Source organism: Oncorhynchus masou, chromosome 27, assembly GCF_036934945.1.
Source record: "Oncorhynchus masou masou isolate Uvic2021 chromosome 27, UVic_Omas_1.1, whole genome shotgun sequence".
Lineage (NCBI taxonomy): Eukaryota > Metazoa > Chordata > Actinopteri > Salmoniformes > Salmonidae > Oncorhynchus > Oncorhynchus masou.
Window position 1 is genome coordinate 13,771,142 of NC_088238.1, and position 19,300 is coordinate 13,790,441.

Consider the following 19,300-nt stretch of genomic DNA (forward strand, 5'->3'; position numbering starts at 1 on the left):
GAATGTTGAGGAGCACGACCTGCAGGAGCGAGTCACTGCTTTGGTGTTTGCAGTGAATGCCAGGGTGCTGTCCAGGGTCATGCCAAGGTTCTTTGCACTCTGGGAGGGGGACACCGTGGAGTTGTCAACTGTGATGGAGCAGTCTTGGAGCGGAGAGGCCTTCCGTGGGATGAAGAGAAGCTCTGTCTTGTTGAGCTTGAGGTGGTGGGCTGACATCCAAGCTGAGATATCTGCCAGGCACGCAGGGATGCGTGTCACCACCTGGGTGAAGAAGGGGGAAGGAGTAAAAGTAGTTGAGTGTCATCTGCATAGCAATGATAGAAGAGACCATGTGAGGATATGACAGAGCCCAGTGACTTGAGCTATAGAGAGAAGAGGAGAGGGCCTAGAACTATGCCCTGGGGGACACCAGCAGTGAGTAGTGAGAGTATGTGGTGCAGATCCTCTCCACGTCACCTGGTAGGAGCGGCCTGCCAACTAGGATGCAATCCAAGAGTGTGCAGAGCCTAAGACACCCAGCCCTGAGAGGCTGGAGAGGAGGATCTGATGGCAGAGGATACGTCTAGTAGGATGAGAACAGAGGAGAGAGTCAGCTTTGGCAGTGCGGAGTGCCTCCAGGATCATTCGGACAGAGATAGCGAGAGAGTTGGTCAGAGACATATTTGAAGTTATTTGTGAAAGTGAGAAGATGCACAACTCTATTTCAGGTCTGTCTGGAGAGCCATTGACTGTAGAATCTCAATACAGGTTGCTCATTTCTAGTAATCAGTACTATTGAGCTAGTACCTACAGTACACTGTCTGGAACCAGTCCTCCAGGCCCAAGGATATGTCTCTCATTGTACATGTGCACAGAGCCTTGATGAGTTTAAATGCCCTCTCTAAATTCCAGCTTCCCTCAGCAATACTATTATGTGTCATTCAGTTCTGGAACAATGGTTGGTATGAAATGAAAGACTCCCAATGAAAGGGATTCTATGCTGAATGATATGCTAATATGATATGCTACTGTTGAATGGGAGTGTCTCAAACACTCTGACTAGCTTTGATACGTAGTTGTCTGTGAAGATGTCCTCTACCTGGCTTGAGTGTTTACAGTACTTCTGCTCTACAAATGCCTTTTCCTCTACCCCCTCTCTCTTTCTCTCTGGTGCTCTCTCTCTCTCCCTTTCTCTCGCTCCCTGTTCTCTCCATCTCACCCCCCCATCTCCCCCTCTCTGGGTCCCCATGGCGACAACAGTACTCATATGATGGGATGGAGATGAGCAGCCTCCCTGTGGACCTGACGGTCATCTGGAACGGAGACTTCAGCATCGACAACCCTGCCGAAAATAAAGGTCAGGACCCCCCCCCCTCACACCCACACACCCACATCCACACACACCCCACCCGATCACCGCCGTTGCCTGTGTAGCCGGTCTCCATGGCAACAGGCGGGCAGTTGCGGCGGTATCCATCCCCCTGACACCGGCACAGGCACAGAAGTGGCATTACTTTGCTGCGGTGGGCGGCGGCGTCTGGTTATAACTTTGCCTCTTCTCTCATCTCCTTCTTTCTCTCCCTTACTCTCCATCTCTCACACCTAATTTCCCTCTGCTCTCCCTCTCTCTCATCTCCCTCTTTCTCTCCCTTACTCTCCATCTCTCACACCTAATTTCCCTCTGCTCTCCCTCTCTCTCATCTCCCTCTTTCTCTCCCTTACTCTCCATCTCTCACACCTAATTTCCCTCTGCTCTCCCTCTCTCTCTCCCTTACTCTCCATGTCTCACACCTAATTTCCTCTCTTCTCTCATCCCTTACTCTCCATCTCTCACACCTAATTTCCCTCTTTCTCTCCCTTACTCTCCATCTCTCACACCTAATTTCCCTCTGCTCTCATCTCCCTCTTTCTCTCCCTTACTCTCCATCTCTCACACCTAATTTCCCTTTGCTCTCATCTCCCTCTTTCTCTCCCTTACTCTCCATCTCTCACACCTAATTTCCCTCTGCTCTCCCTCTCTCTCTCTCTCTCTCTCTCTCTCGCTCTTCCTCCTTTTTCCCTCCTTCTGTTCACCTCGTTAGCTTCACACCACTCGTCTCGCCACATCCTCTTCCCTTTTCCCATCGCGCCATCTCTCCAGTCGCCATCTCTTTCCTTCTCCCTGTCTCTCTCTCCCCTCTCTCTCTTGCTCCCTCTCTCCTTTCTCTCTCTCTCCTCCTATCCTCTCTCTCTCGCTCCCTCTCTCCTTTCTCTCTCTCCTCCTATCCCCTCTCTGTGTTTCTCTCTCTGTTTCTCTCTCTCCTTCTCTTTCTCGCTCTCTCCTCCTCCCTTTTCCCTCCTTCTGTTCACCTCGTTAGCTTCACACCGGTCGTCTCGCCACGTCCTCTTGCCTTTTTCCATCTCTCCAGTCCCATCTCTTTACTTTCCCTCTCTCTGTCTCTCTCTCCCCCCTCTCTCTTTCTCCATCTCTCCTTTCTCTCGCTCCTCTCTCTATCTGTTTCTCTCTCTCCCTCCCTCTCTCTTTCCCTCTCTCTCACTATCTCTCGTCTCCCCTGTGGTGCCTGTTAGCTTCACAACTTCCTCTGTGGTGCCTGTTAGCTTCACAACTTCCTCTGTGGTGCTTGTTAGCTTCACGCCTTCCTCTGTGGTGCTTGTTAGCTTCACGCCTTCCTCTGTCAGTTGTCTCCCTCTGCCCAGCAGCATATTACCACAGATCTATCTATCTATCTATCTATCTATCTATCTATCTATCTATCTATCTATCTATCTATCTAATATTGGTTAATACAGTCTTTTGTTATCATTTTGGTACTATTTTCACAACTGTTAGTACAAAACTCGTCACACTTGTAAAGCAGCCAGTCTTTCATTCAAAACCTGTCAGTGTGCATTCATTTGGATTGTGAACAGCTCTCACCACACAACCATTGATTCAAAATGTAAGTTTATTGTGAAATGTAATGAGAGCATTCAATTAAATGAATGAAAATAAAACATAACATTTAGCACGCAATAATTTGCACCAAGCCTGTCTTGTTCCCTTTCCCTTTTGAGCATTTGGCCATAAATTCTCATCCACATCACAGTGAATGTCCTCATTGTTCAGGCACAGCGGGAAATACCTTTTGTCCTGATGATTCCAAGCCTGACATTGGTCTGCGTTGATGTATCTGCATTAGAGGTCGACCGATTATGATTTTTCAACGCCGATACTGATACCGATTATTGGAGAACCAAAAAAGCCGATACCGGTTAATTGGCCGATTTTTATTTATTTATTTGTTATAATGACAATTACAACAAAACTGAATGAACACTTATTTTAGCTTAATATAATACATAAATAAAATCAATTTAGCCTCAAATAAATAATGCAGAAACAAAGTGTTGGAGAAGAAAGTAAAAGTGCAATATGTGCCATGTAAGAAAGCTAACGTTGAAGTTACTTGCTCAGAACATGAGAAAAAAATGAAAGCTGGTGGTTCCTTTTAACATGAGTCTTCAATATTCCCAGGTAAGAAGTTTTAGGTTGTAGTTATTATAGGAATTATAGGACTATTTCCCTCTATACCATTTGTATTTCATTAACCTTTGACTATTGGATGTTCTTATAGGCACTTTAGTATTGCCAGTGTAAGAGTATAGCTTCCGTCCCTCTCCTCACTCCTACCTGGGCTCGAACCAGGAACACAACGACAACAGCCACCCTCGAAGCAGCGTTAACCATGCAGAGCAAGGGGATCAACTACTCCAAGTTTCAGAGCGAGTAACGTTTGAAACGCTATTAGCGCTCACCCCGCTAACTAGCTAACCATTTCACATCGGTTACACCAGCCTAATCTTGGGAATTAATAGGCTTGAAGAAATAAACAGTGCAATGCTTGAAGCATTGCGAAGAGCTGCTGGCTAAAAGCACGAAAGTGCAGTTTGAATGAATGCTTACAAGCCTGCTCGTGCCTACCATCGCTCAGTCAGACTGCTCTATCAAATCATAGACTTAGTTATAACATGATAACACATAGAATTATGAGGTCATTAATATGGTCGAATCCGGAACCTATCATCTCGAAAACAAGACGTTTATTCTTTCAGTGAAATACGGAACCGTTCCGTATTTTATCTAACGGGTGGCATCCATAAGTCTAAATATTCCTGTTACATTGAACAACCTTCAATGTTATGTCATAATTACGTACAATTATGGCAAATTAGGCGGCCCAAACTGTTGCATATACACTGACTCTGCGTACAATGAACGCAAGAGAAGTGACACAATTTCACCTGGTTAATATTGCCTGTTAACCTGGATTTATTTTAGCTAAATATGCAGGTTTAAATATATAGACTTCTGTGCATTGATTTTAAGAAAGGCTTTGATGTTTATGGAGCAGCGATGGACACTGGAGCAACGATATGCACCACATCGATTATATGCAACACAGGACGCGCTAGATAAACTAGTAATATCATCAACAATGTGTAGTTAACTGGTGATTTTGATTGATTGTTTTTTATAAGATAAGTTTAATGCTAGCTAGCAACTTACCTTGGCTTCTTACTGCATTCGCGTAACAGGCAGGCTCCTCGTGGAGTGCAATGAGAGGCAGGTGGTTAGAGCGTTGGACTAGTTAACTGTAAGGTTGCAAAATTGAATCCTGCGAGCTGACAAGGTAAAAATCTGTCATTGTGCCCCTGAACAAGGCAGTTCACCCACTGTTCCCAGGCCGTCATTGAAAATAAGAATGTGTTCTTAACTGCCTTGCCTAGTTAAATAAAGATTAAATAAAGGTGTAAAAAATAAAAATAATTGGCCAAATCGGTGTCCAAAAATACCTATTTCCAATTGTAATGAAAACTTGAAATCGGCCCTAATTAATCAGCCATTCCGATTAATCGGTCAACCTCTAATCTGCATGCCTCATCCAGGGCCAGAAGGAGGGTGGCACACTGGGGATGGTGATTGCCCGTCTCCATACTCAACAAAATATCCTCATTAGGGTTGAAAGGAGAGCATGGGGGCTGGTATAGGGTCACGAATCTGGGATGGGCCCGAAACCCTGCCTGAACCATCTCTGCTTGTTGGAACCTGACATTGTACCACAAAATGACATAGGCGACCCCTTCAATTTAATTGAGAAACACAATGAGGTGTACAGCGTGGTAGGATCCTAGTAATTGCCTACGTCCTTGTTTAATAAATGTTCCTTTTGTTCGATAAAGTCTCTCTTTATATCCAAAATCCTCCGTTTTGTTGCAGTGTTTTCTTCAGTAATCCACAGGCTCAAACGCTGTCACAACAGGCAGACAAAAAATCCAAATGATATCCGTAAAGTTCATAGAAACATGTCAAACGATCCTAGCCTAAATAATCTATAATATTTCAACCGGACAATAACGTTGTCAATATAAAAGGTAAACAAGAAAGGCACTCTCTCAGGCAGGCGCATGGAAGAGCTCTGTGACAAGGCAGGGTCCACTCATTCAGACTGCTCTTACTCCCTCATTTTTCAGAATACAAGCCTGAAACAATTTCTAAAGACTGTTGACATCTAGTGGAAGGCATAGGAACTGCATTTGAGTCCTAAGTCAATGGATACTGTAATGGCATTGAATAGAAAACTACTACAAAGAAAATCCTACTTCCTAAATGGATTTTTCTGAGGTTTTCACCAGTCAAATCAGTTCTGTTATACTCACAGACACCTTTGTAACAGTTTTGTAAACTTTAGAGTGTTTTCTATCCAAATCTACCAATTATATGCATATCCTATCTTCTGGGCCTGAGTAGAAGGCAGTTTAATTTGGGCACACTTTTCATCCAAAATTCCAAATGCTACCCCCTACCCTAGAGAAGTTAACAAACTAAAGTTTTGGCAAGTCGGTTAGGACATCTACGTTGTGCATGACACAAGTCATTTTTCCAACAATTGTTTACAGACAGATTATTTCACTTTTAATTCACTGTATCACAATTCCAGTGGGTTAGAAGTTTGCATACACTAAGTTGACTGTGCCTTTAAACAGCTGGGAAAATTCCAGAAAATTATGTCATGGCTTTAAAAGCTTCTGATAGGCGTTCTGTCTCCTAGAGATGAACGTACTTTGGTATGAAAAGTGCAAATAAATCCCAGAACAACAGCAAAGGACCTTGTGAAGATGCTGGAGGAAACAGGCACAAAAGTATCTATATCCACAGTAAAACGAGTCCTATATCGACATAACCTGAATGGCCGCTCAGCAAGGAAGAAGCCACTACTTTAAAACCGCCATAAAAAGTCAGACTACGGTTTGCAACTGTACATGGGGACAAAGATCGTACTTTTTGGAGAAATGTCCTCTGGTCTGATGAAACAAACATAGAACTGTTTGGCCATAATGACCATCATTATATTTGGAGGAAAAAGGGGAATGCTTGCAAGCCGAAGAACACCATCCCAACCGTGAAGCACGGGGGTGGCAGCATCATGTTGTGGGATTGCTTTGCTGCAGGAGGGACTGGTGCCCTTCACAAAATATATGGCATCACGAGGTAGGAAAATTATGTGGCTATATTGAAGTAACATCTCAAGACATTGGTCTGAAAGTTAAAGCTTGGTTGCAAATGGGTCTTCCAAATGGACAATGACCCCAAGCATACTTCCAAAGTTGTGGCAAAATGGCTTAAGGACAACAAAGTCAAGGTATTGGAGTAGCCATCACAAAGCCCTGACCTCAATCATATAGAAAATGTGTGGGTAGAACTGAAAAAGCCTGTGTGAGCAAGGAGGCCTACAAACCTGACTCAGTTACACCAGGAGGAATGGGCCAAAATTCACCCAACTTATTGTGGGAAGCTTGTGGAAGGCTACCCAAAACGTTTGACCCAAGTTAAACAATTTAAAGGCAACGCTACCAAATACTAATTGAGTGTTTGTAAACTTCTGACCCACTGGGAATGTGATGAAAGAAATAAAAAATAAATAATTAACCCTACTATTATTCTGACATTTCACATTCTTAAAATAAAGTGGTTATCCTAACTGACCTAAGAGGGAATTTTTACAAGGATTAAATGTCAGGAATTGTGAAAAACTGAGTTGAAATGTATTTGTCTAAGGTGTATGTAAACTTCCGACTACAACTGTATATTATATATGTACAAGGACTAAACCATGAATGATGGTACTAGTTGGTTTAAACCCATACATTACAAATAGAATCACCAATGACAATGATTAACTGCACCTCGCTGGCTTTGCAATTAGATTTATTTGCGCTCACATTTGTGTTCACATTTGAATGGATATATAGAAACATTTTGTGTCCATGGAGAGACGGGGAGAGAGAGAGGGATTCCTTCTCCTCTTCTCTCCCATTAGCAACCCAGGGAGAGGGCTACTCTGGAGGCATCATTTGATGGACAAATCACACAAGCATCTAATGGCAATTAAAAACCTGTCCTGTTTCCATGGAGATGAAATGTTAAACTAGTGGATGAGCAGAGGCAAGAAGCTTCTGGTCGCAGGAGCTAAATTCAGGGAGAGAAGGAGAGAGCGAGAGATAAGAAGAGAGAGAGAGAGGAAGGTAGGGAGGAAGAGAGAGAGAGAAGGTAGGGAGGAAGAGAGAGAGAGGAGAGGGAGGAGAGAGAGGGGAAGGTAGGGAGGAAGAGAGAGAGAGGAAGGGAAGAGGAGAGGAAGGTAGGGAGGAAGAGAGAGAGAGGAAGGTAGGGAGGAAGAGAGAAGAGGAAGGTAGGGAGGAAGAGCGGAAGAGAGAGAGAGGAAGGAGTGAGGAAGAGAGAGAGAGAGAGGAAGGTAGGGAGGAAGAGAGAGAGAGAGGAAGGTAGGTAGGGAGGAAGAGAGAGGGGAGTGAGACAGAAGCAAGAGAGAAGGATTGAGACAGAGAGCAAGGGACAGAGATACAGTATCAACAAATGATGCTTTCCACAATATGATTCAAATACTGTCCATGTTCTGGAAATACTAAAATGCTGACTGTGACCTATCTACGGGTTCTGAACAGTTCTCACCCACAGTTACCAGTATACATCATGAAGGCTATCATTTTAAATCTAGGCTGGGTGTAAAGCACTTTGTTACAATTTCTGATGTACAAATGGCTTTATAAATGCATGTGATTGATTGACTGATTGAAATCAAGTATATGTGCGAGATGTGTTAACCTGATCTCTCCCTGTGATCCCACCCCCCCATCAGTTCACCTGTACAAGTGTGATGCCCAGAGGGGTAGCTGTGGCCTGTGTCTGAAGGCAGACCCCTGTTTGGCTGTGTGTGGTGTAAAGGGGAGAACCGCTGCACCCTCAAGCAGCACTGTCCCCACCCTGAGAGCCAGTGGCTGGAGCGCAATGGACTCAACAGCAAGTGTACCCACCCACGCATCACCCAGGTGAGAATGCAGATACACACACACAAGCACGCACGCACATACACACACACACACACACACCACCAGTACCCACCAAGTGAATCACACACACACACACACACACACACACACACACACACACACACACACACACACACACACACACACACACACACACACACACACACACACACACACACACACACACACACACACACACACCAAGTGAATCACGCACGTACTTTACACTTTACACGCACATACTTTCCACACTACACCAGCAATTACTACACACTCTGTCACCCAGGGGAGAACACACTCTGTCACCCAGGGGAGGACACACTCTGTCACCCAGGGGAGGACACACTCTGTCACCCAGGGGAGGACACACTCTGTCACCCAGGGGAGAACACACTCTGTCACCCAGGGGAGGACACACTCTGTCACCCAGGGGAGAACACACTCTGTCACCCAGGGGAGGACACACTCTGTCACCTAGGGGAGAACACACTCTGTCACCCAGGGGAGAACACACTCTGTCACCCAGGGAGAACACACTGTCACCTAGGGGAGAACACACTCTGTCACCCAGGGGAGAACACACTCTGTCACCCAGGGGAGAACACACTCTGTCACCCAGGGGAGAACACACACTGTCACCCAGGGGAGAACACACACTGTCACCCAGGGGAGAACACACACTGTCACCCAGGGGAGAACACACTCTGTGTCACCCAGGGGAGAACACACACTGTCACCCAGGGGAGAACACACACTGTCACCCAGGGGAGGACACACAATGTCACCCAGGGGAGAACACAGGGAAGAACACACTCTGTCACCCAGGGGAGAACACACTCTGTCACCCAGGGGAGAACACACTCTGTCACCCAGGGGAGAACACACACTGTCACCCAGGGGAGGACACACAATGTCACCTAGGGGAGAACACACTCTGTCGCCCAGGGGAGAACACACTCTGTCACCCAGGGGAGAACACACTCTGTCACCCAGGGGAGAACACACTCTGTCACCCAGGGGAGAACACACTCTGTCACCCAGGGCAGAACACACTCTGTCACCCAGGTGAGAACACACACTGTCACCCAGGGGAGAACACACTCTGTCACCCAGGGGAGAACACACACTGTCACCCAGGGGAGAACACACTGTCACATCAGTAGAGTGACTGCTGATGGTGTCGACATATACAATATGAACACAAGACACACTGTCACCCTCTGACAACTGATAGACACCTCTCATTTGGACAAGATTAGAATCATCTTGATCATAGTTTTCTTTCTGCAGGACTTCAATTAGGGACAGTAACAGCTATGTGCAATACTCATTACTCAATACTCAATACTCAGTACTCAGTACTCATTACTCAATTCTCATTACTCAGTACTCAATACTCAATTCTCATTACTCAGTACTCAATACTCAATACTTAATGGACATTGGTCAATTCTCAATGCTCAATACTCAATAATCAATGGTCATTGGCCATTGGTCATTGGTTATTGGTCAATTCTCTATACTCAATACTCAATGGTCATTGGTCATTACTCATTGGTCATTACTTATTTCTCATTACTCATCGGTCATTACTCATTACTCATTACTCATTACTCATTGGTCATTACTCATTACTCATTGGTCATTACTCATTACTCATTGGTCATTACTCATTAATCATTGGGCATTACTCATTACTCATTACTCATTGGTCATTACTCATTACTCATTGGTCATTAATAATTGGTCATTACTCATTACTCATTGGTCATTACTCGTTACTCATTACTCATTACTCATTACTCATTGGTCATTACTCATTAATCATTGGGCATTACTCATTACTCATTGGTCATTACTCATTGCTCAATACTCATTGATCATTACTCATTACTCATTGGTCATTACTCATTGGTCATTATTCATTACTCATTGGTCATTACTCAATACTCATTGATCATTATTCATTACTCATTGGTCATTACTCATTACTCTTTGGTCATTACTCATTAATCATTGGTCATTACTCATTACTCATTACTCATTGGTCATTACTCATTACTCATTGGTCATTAATAATTGGTCATTACTCATTACTCATTGGTCATTACTCGTTACTCATTACTCATTACTCATTACTCATTGGTCATTACTCATTAATCATTGGGCATTACTCATTACTCATTGGTCATTACTCATTGGTCATTACAATACTCATTGATCATTACTCATTACTCATTGGTCATTACTCATTACTCATTGGTCATTACTCATTAATCATTGGTCATTACTCATTACTCATTACTCATTGGTCATTACTCATTACTCATTGGTCATTAATAATTGGTCATTACTCATTACTCATTGGTCATTACTCGTTACTCATTACTCATTACTCATTACTCATTGGTCATTACTCATTAATCATTGGGCATTACTCATTACTCATTGGTCATTACTCATTGCTCAATACTCATTGATCATTACTCATTACTCATTGGTCATTACTCATTGGTCATTGTTCATTACTCATTGGTCATTACTCAATACTCATTGATCATTATTCATTACTCATTGGTCATTACTCATTGGTCATTATTCATTACTCATTGGTCATTACTCATTACGCATTGGTCATTACCCATTACTCATTGGTCATTACTCATTTCTCATTACTCATTACTCATTACTCATTGGTCATTATTCATTACAAATTGGTCATTACTCATTACGCATTGGTCATTACTCATTACTCATTGGTCATTACTCATTACGCATTGGTCATTGGTCATTACTCATTGGTCATTACTCATTACTCATTGGTCATTACTCATTACTCATTGTTCATTACTCATCCCAATGTGTTAGTCTGCTTATACACACAACTTGCCAATGCTGATAGAACTCCACATGGATGGATGGTTGATGAATGGATGGTGGATGGATGGTGGATGGATGGTGGGTGGATGGTGGATGGATGAATGGATGAGGGATAGATTGATGGATGGATGGATGGATGGATGGTGGATGGATGGGGATAGATGGATGTGGATAGATAGATAGATAGATAGATAGATAGATAGATAGATGGATGGATGGATGGATGATGGATGGATGGATGGATGGATGGATGGAAGGATGGATGGATGGATGGATGGATGGAGGTTAAAGGGAGGGCAAGTTGGGGCTAGGGTGGAGTCATGAGGAGGAGAGGAATCCCTATCTCTTCACACCCCCTGGAGAGATGATGGATACACAGGGCATCCCTCCATCCCCAGCCTGGGGAGGAGGACAGTAGATGGTTAGAGATTGGAGATGGAGGGATAGAGGATGGATAGAGTAGCCACATTGGATTGGCCCTGAGAAATGATGAGAGGATGATAGAATGGGAGAGGAGGAGGGGAAATCCCCCTCTATCTCTCACCTGGGAAGAGGGCGGGTGTTCTCTGAGCTGTTCAGTGTAACCTGGCTCAGTGTGGTAACCTGGCTCAGTGTGGTGACCTGGCTCTGTGTGGTGACCTGGCTCAGTGTGGTGACCTGGGAAACCTGGCTCAGTGTGGTAACCTGGCTCAGTGTGGTGACCTGGCTCAGTGTGGTGACCTGGCTCAGTTCGGTGACCTGGCTCAGTGTGATGACCTGGGAAACCTGGCTCAGTGTGGTAACCTGGCTCAGTGTGGTAACCTGGCTCAGTGTGGTGATCTGGCTCAGTGTGGTGACCTGGCTCAGTGTGGTTACCTGGCTCAGTGTGGTAACCTGGCTCAGTGTGGTAACCTGGCTCAGTGTGGTGACCTGGCTCAGTGTGGTGACCTGGCTCAGTGTGGTAACCTGGCTCAGTGTGGTGACCTGGCTCAGTGTGGTGACCTGGCTCAGTGTGGTGACCTGGCTCAATGTGGTAACCTGGCTCGGTGTTGTGACCTGGGAAACCTGGCTCAGTGTGGTAACCTGGCTCACTGTAAATAACCTGGCTCAGTGTGGTGATCTGGCTCAGTGTGGTGACCTGGCTCAGTGTGGTGACCTGGCTCAGTGTGGTAACCTGGCTCAGTGTGGTAACCTGGCTCACTGGGCCTGGCTCAGTGTGGTGACCTGGCTCAGTGTGGTAACCTGGCTTCAGTGAAACCTGGCTCAGTGTGGTAACCTGGCATCAACCCCAATGATCCTGGCTCAGTGTGGTGACCTGGCTCAGTGTGGTGACCTGGCTCAGTGTGGTGACCTGGCTCAATGTGGTGACCTGGCTCAGTGTGGTGACCTGGGTAACCTGGCTCAGTGTGGTGAAGTTATAACTTTAAATAATCAAGGCAAACTTTGCCTTCTCTGAATCTCTCTTCTGCTGAAACTGGACTGGACCTGTCATCAACCCCCAAGATCCTCACTTCTACTGAAACTGGGCCTGTCATCAACCCCAAAGATCCTCTCTTCTACTGAAACTGGACTGGACCTGTCATCAACCCCAAAGATCCTCTCTTCTACTGAAACTGGGCCTGTCATCAACCCCAAAGATCCCCTCTTCTACTGAAACTGGACTGGACCTGTCATCAATCCCAATGATCCTCACTTCTACTGAAACTGGACTGGACCTGTCATCAACCCCCAAGATCCTCACTTCTACTGAAACTGGGCCTGTCATCAACCCCAAAGATCCTCACTTCTACTGAAACTGGGCCTGTCATCAACCCCCAAGATCCTCTCTTCTACTGAAACTGGACTGGACCTGTCATCAACCCCAAAGATCCTCACTTCTACTGAAACTGGACTGGACCTGTCATCAACCCCCAGGATCCTCACTTCTACTGAAACTGGGCCTGTCATCAACCCCAAAGATCCTCACTTCTACTGAAACTGGACTGGACCTGTCATCAACCCCAAAGATTCTCTCTTCTACTGAAACTGGACCTGGCCTGTCATCAACCCCAAAGATCCTCACTTCCACTGAAACTGAACTGGGCCTGTCATCAACCCCAACGATCCTCTCTTCTACTGAACTGGGCATGTCATCAACCCCAAAGATCCTCTCTTCTACTGAAACTGGACTGGGCCTGTCATCAACCCCCAAGATCCTCTCTTCTACTGAAACTGGACTGGGCCTGTCATCAACCCCAAAGATCCTCTCTTCTACTGAAACTGGACTGGACCTGTCATCAACCCCCAAGATCCTCACTTCTACTGAAACTGGGCCTGTCATCAACCCCAAAGATCCTCACTTCTACTGAAACTGGACTGGGCCTGTCATCAACCCCAAAGATCCTCACTTCTACTGAAACTGGACTGGGCCTGTCATCAACCCCAAAGATCCTCACTTCCACTGAAACTGAAACTGGGCCTGTCATAAACCCCAATATCCTCTCTTCTATTGAAACTGGACTGGGCCTGTCATCAACCCCAATGATCCTCTCTTCTACTGAAACTGGGCCTGTCATCAACCCCAAAGATCCTCACTTCTACTGAAAATGGGTGTAACGGCGTTCTTCGTTTGTTGAATGAGAGTCGGACCGAAATGCAGCGTGGTGGTTACTCATGTCTTTAATGAAGAAAAACGGAACAATACATGAAATAACTAAATAAATACAAAAACAACAAACGGAACGAGAAACCTATTACAGCCTATCTGGTGAACACTACACAGAGACAGGAACAATCACCCACAAAATACACAGTGAAACCCAGGCTACCTAAATACGGTTGTCCCATCAGATGACAACAAGAATCTACCTGACTCTGATTGAGGAACCGTGGCGAGGCAGCCAAACCTAAACTAAACACACCCATAATCAACCACAATCCCAATGCCTTTACAAAAACCCCAATATGACAACACAATAACATAAACCCATGTCACACCCTGGCTGACCAACTAATTAACTAAAACACTAATTAACTTTTGTAAGACCAATTTAGCGTTTAGACAATGGGCAAAAGTCAATCAGAATCCAATGAAAAGTCCTTATATAACTTTACTGATACTGGATTTTACTAGGCAAGTCAGTTAAGAACAAATCCTCATTTTCTGACTGAAAAGTGGGTTACCTGCCTGTTCAACCTGTACCTGGGATTGACTGGACCTGTCATCAACCCCCAAGATCCTCCACTTCTACCCTGCCAAACTTGCATTCCTGTCATCAACCCCACAGATCCTCTTCTACTGAAACTGGACTGGACCTGTCATCAACCCCAAAGATCCTCTCTTTACTCAAACTTCCTTTCTGTCATTTACAACCTGACCAATAGTGTTCACTTTCTCATAAATTCTGGACCTGTCATCAACCTGTTGTATATGTAATACATTTAACATTATCTAATAAAGGCCCTTTTGAAAAACTCTGCACTGTCTTTGGCTTCGCTGTCAATCCCCTGACATCACAACATGGCTTTTTTTCCGCCTGTCTTTGGCTTTGGCCTGCCTCTCCGCCTGTCTTTTGCTTCGCTGTCCTCTCCGCCTGTCTTTGGCTTCGCTGTCCTCTCCGCCTGTCTTTGGCTGCTGTCCTACCTGTCACTGTAGCCATATTCTCCTGTCTATGGATTTGTCCTCACCGCCTGTTGGTTTTACAATATGTATACTTTTGCAACCAAAGGCTGTCTAGAGATGAAATAAAATTAGTCTTTAACTTTTGTATTGTCTCTGCCTTTTGCTTTAGCTGTCCTTTCCGCAATCAGTCAAATGGCTTCGCTGTAAAATTATATAACGTAAATTCTGATACTCGTGTTTTTATTTTACTTTGGCAAGTCAGTTAAGAACAAATTTTCATTTTCAATGACCTCTCCGCCTTTTTTTCTGCTTTCATTTCCTATTTGTAGCTGGTCAGCTGTCAGTGTCCACCTGACTCAGCCCACCTGGGCCAGAGGTTGACCATCCCACCGGTCCAGAGGTTGACCAGCCCACGGTCCAGACTAGTTGACCATCCCACCGGTCCAGTTGGTTGACCAGCCCACTTCCAGAGGTTGACCAGCCCACCGGTCCAGAGGTTGACCAGCCCACCGGTCCAGAGGTTGATCAGCCCACCGGTCCAGAGGGTTGACCAGCCCACCGGTCCAGAGGTGTGACCAGCCCACCGGTCCAGACATTCGTTTGGAATAGACCATCCCACCTGGTCCAGAGGTTGACCAGCCCACCGGTCCAGAGGTTGACTCAGCCCACCTTCTGACCATCCCACCGGTTTATTAGTAGTAAAAAATGTAAAAGGCAGGTGGCCCACCGGTCCAGCGGTTGACCAGCCCACCGGTCCAGAGGTAGACCAGCCCACCGGTCCAGAGGTTGACCAGCCCACCGGTCCAGAGGTTGACCAGCCCACCGGTCCAGAGGTTGACCAGCCCACCGGTCCAGAGGTTGACCAGCCCACCGGTCCAGAGGTTGACCAGCCCACCGGTCCAGAGGTTGACCAGCCCACCGGTCCAGAGGTTGACCAGCCCACCGGTCCAGAGGTTGACCAGCCCACCGGTCCAGAGGTTGACCAGCCCACCGGTCCAGAGGTTGACCATCCCACCGGTCCAGAGGTTGACCAGCCCACCGGTCCAGAGGTTGACCAGCCCACCGGTCCAGAGGTTGACCAGCCCACCGGTCCAGAGGTTGACCAGCCCACCGGTCCAGAGGTTGACCAGCCCACCGGTCCAGAGGTTGACCAGCCCACCGGTCCAGAGGTTGACCAGCCCACCGGTCCAGAGGTTGACCAGCCCACCGGCCGGTGGCCAGTCCGCTGTCCTGGTCTGAATCTAGCATGGATTTTTTCCCCTGTTCTGTCTGTGCATAATGCCTTGCCTGGCTGTAACAGGAGCATATTGAAGCCCTCTCACGTACCCATAACACTGTCACTCTGTGATGATGGGGGGCTTTTTAAGGCCCCTCAGCCCAGCCCTCGGCCCTTAATGCATTCTAATGCTGCTCATTACAGTGACATCTCTCCATGAATAATCATCACTCCTTCTCCAGATACAGAAGAGACAGAAAGGGAGAGAGTGATTTAGTATCTGACTCCACCAACCGTCAATTAGCTTGTCAAAGACACAAATCTAATCAACTGCTCATCCCGCTAATGAAAAGAGACCCATCATCTCTCTCTCTCTCTCTCTCTCTCTCTCTCTCTCTCTCTCTCTCTCTCTCTCTCTCTCTCTCTCTCTCTCTCTCTCTCTTTATCTCCTCTCTCTCTCTCCCGCCGTCTCTCTCTCCTCCGTGCTAGATGGAAAAGATCCATAATGCATTGCAGTGTCTGTTAATTGCATGCATTGTGTTGCAGTAGATTGTTCCCACAGGGTTTCCCTATTCCATCACCACATCAGCAGGGGACAGACTATATTATTTCAGGACCAGTGACAGTTAGTTGATGTACTGTCTATTATGAACTGCGGCCAAGCCAGTCATGCAGTGAGATAACACTGCCCCTCCCTCCACTTTATTTTCCCATTGGCTGGCGGTTACTTTTTCAGCGTCTCTAATTGGACAGCACTGTATCCGTATAGCAACACCAACCCAACTGAACTCATCATTATAGACCCAAGGGTCTGGCATACCTGATAACTCACTGTATTCTGATCATGCCTTAATGTTTGTAGATAGGGATATAAGCTAAGTTGTCAGTATTCACAACTGTCCCTAAATAACTAGCGAAATAGATATGGATTACCATCAGACGCTGTTTCTCTCTCTCTCTCTCTCTCAAACGCACACGCACACACACGCGCACGCACGCGCACGCACACACACACACACAAACACGCACACGCACACACGCACACACACGCACACACACGCACGCATGCATGCACGCACGCACACACACACACGCACACACACACACACTTTGGCGACTGTACCTCCATTCCCCTGAGAGGGGCCCTAGCCTGTCAGTGAGGAATGCCCTCCACAGAGCATTGATTATGAGACCTCTAACCCTAGTGGGAGATCACTATTTGGCAGGGGAGAATGACACAGCACAAAGCTATTAATTAATGATAGCTCAGCTTTCCCATTGGGACCTGGAGGTGCTTTATTTGGCAGAGATGGATTGGAGGTCCTGGACAGTGTGTCCATTTCATACATTCAGCAGCTGGCCTATGGGACAAAAACTATTAGGGGCCAACACTAATCAATCAGTTAAAACTTGGATAAATGTCTGCTACAGTGGAACATCTAACAGATCAATATATTAGGTGATCAGAATAACTGTTGACACCTCCCAACTCTCCTTTATGAGTCATGCTGTGTGTAGACCAACACTCCTTTATGAGTTAGTCACACTGTGTGTAGACCAACTCTCCTTTATGAGTTAGTCACACTGTGTGTAGATCAACTCTCCTTTATGAGTTAGTCATGCTGTGTGTAGACCAACTCTCCTTTATGAGTTAGTCACGCTGTGTGTAGACCAACACTCCTTTATGAGTTAGTCACGTGTGTAGACCAACTCTCCTTTATGAGTTAGTCATGCTGTGTGTAGACCAACTCTCCTTTATGAGTTAGTCATGTAGACCAACTCTCCTTTATGAGTTAGTCACGTAGAGCAACTCTCCTTTATGAGTTAGTTACGTAGACCAACTCTCCTTTATGAGTTAGTGATGCTGTGTGTAGACCAACTCTCCTTTATGAGTTAGTCATGCTGTGTGACCAACTCTCCTTTATGAGTTAGTCTGTGTGTAGACCCTCTTTATGAGTTAGTCATGCTGTGTGTAGACCAACATGAGTTAGCCACTCTGTTCCCAACTCTCCTTTATGAGTTAGTCACATAGACCAACTCTCCTTTATGAGTTAGCCACTCTGTGTGTAGACCAACTCTCCTTTATGAGTTAGTTATGCTGTGTGTAGACCAACTCTCCCTTATGAGTTAGCCACTCTGTGTGTAGACCAACACTCCTTTATGAGTTAGTCACATAGACCAACTCTCCTTTATGAGTTAGCCACTCTGTGTGTAGACTGTTCAATGTCTCTCTCTGCTCTCTTTCTGCTCTCTCTCTCTCCCTCTCCTTGCTTTCTCTCTCTCTCTCTCCCTCTCCCTCTCTCCCCTCACCCTCCTTGCTTTCTCTCTCTCTCTCTCTCTCTCTCTCTCTCTCTCTCTCTCTCTCACTCACTCACTCACTCACTCACTCACTCACTCTCACTCACTCACTCACTCACTCACTCACTCACTCACTCACTCACTCACTCACTCACTCACTCACTCACTCACTCAACCAAACACTGGGTTGCACACACCTAATCCCTCATATGAGATCTGCCCGGGCATTGCCTTGGCCGCGGCTCGCGTGATGACCTCACCCGGCCAAAACGGGGCGAGCGCGGGGAATAGCTTAATCTAATTGGCTGGCAGCAGATATCGTTGGCTGGCGTTATCGTGCGCCATTGGGAAGCTTCCTCATGACAGCCATGCTGAGTGGGTTTTTAATCAGGACCGGTTAACAAGCCCTCTAACTAAGACCCTACACACTGCCCTGGAGATAGCACTGTACTGCTTCTGATCCAGATTAAGGTTTCGTCCCAAATGCTACTCTCTGGTCCAAAGTAGTGCACTATATATGGAATAGGGTGCCATTTGGGATGAAGCCCAGACTCTTGTCTTTTACACCAAAGTCAGATGAATGAGGAATATACTGTAGAGTTATCATCATGTGAAGGAGAGGGGGTTTCATGCTCAATGCGTGGTGGAGACTTTACCACACTGCATTATGGGCCTTCTGACTAATTGGGCTGCATGGAGAGACAGACAGCTGCTGTCATTAATATAGTTATCATCAACACCGTGTCATTCAGAAAGATTTATGACACTAGGTTTTTGACTGTAAGGCTAATAACAGCAGCGCTGCTAAACACCATCATAACCAACTGGATCATGAATCTCCTCTCCCCTGTAGCAGTTCCCCAGGCCAGGTCGTTGCTGCAAGTGACAACATGACCTGGTAAAGTAAACTCGTAGGAAGCTATCAGTCTATTGTTGTTAAGAATACGTCTTTCTCTTGCCCAGAT

At 46.0% G+C, this 19,300-nt stretch overlaps 1 protein-coding gene across 1 annotated transcript in view; it reads left to right on the forward strand.

Moving 5' to 3' along the window:
- The window catches only part of LOC135515626 (plexin-A4-like), a 448,288-nt gene that overhangs the window by 338,810 nt on the left and 90,178 nt on the right, over positions 1–19,300 (forward strand). The window contains 4 exon segments of the mRNA XM_064939255.1: positions 1,240–1,336; positions 8,172–8,231; positions 8,234–8,361; positions 19,299–19,300. The exon segment at positions 19,299–19,300 is cut by the window's right edge and continues 150 nt beyond it. Coding sequence (XP_064795327.1) covers positions 1,240–1,336; positions 8,172–8,231; positions 8,234–8,361; positions 19,299–19,300 — 287 coding nt within the window.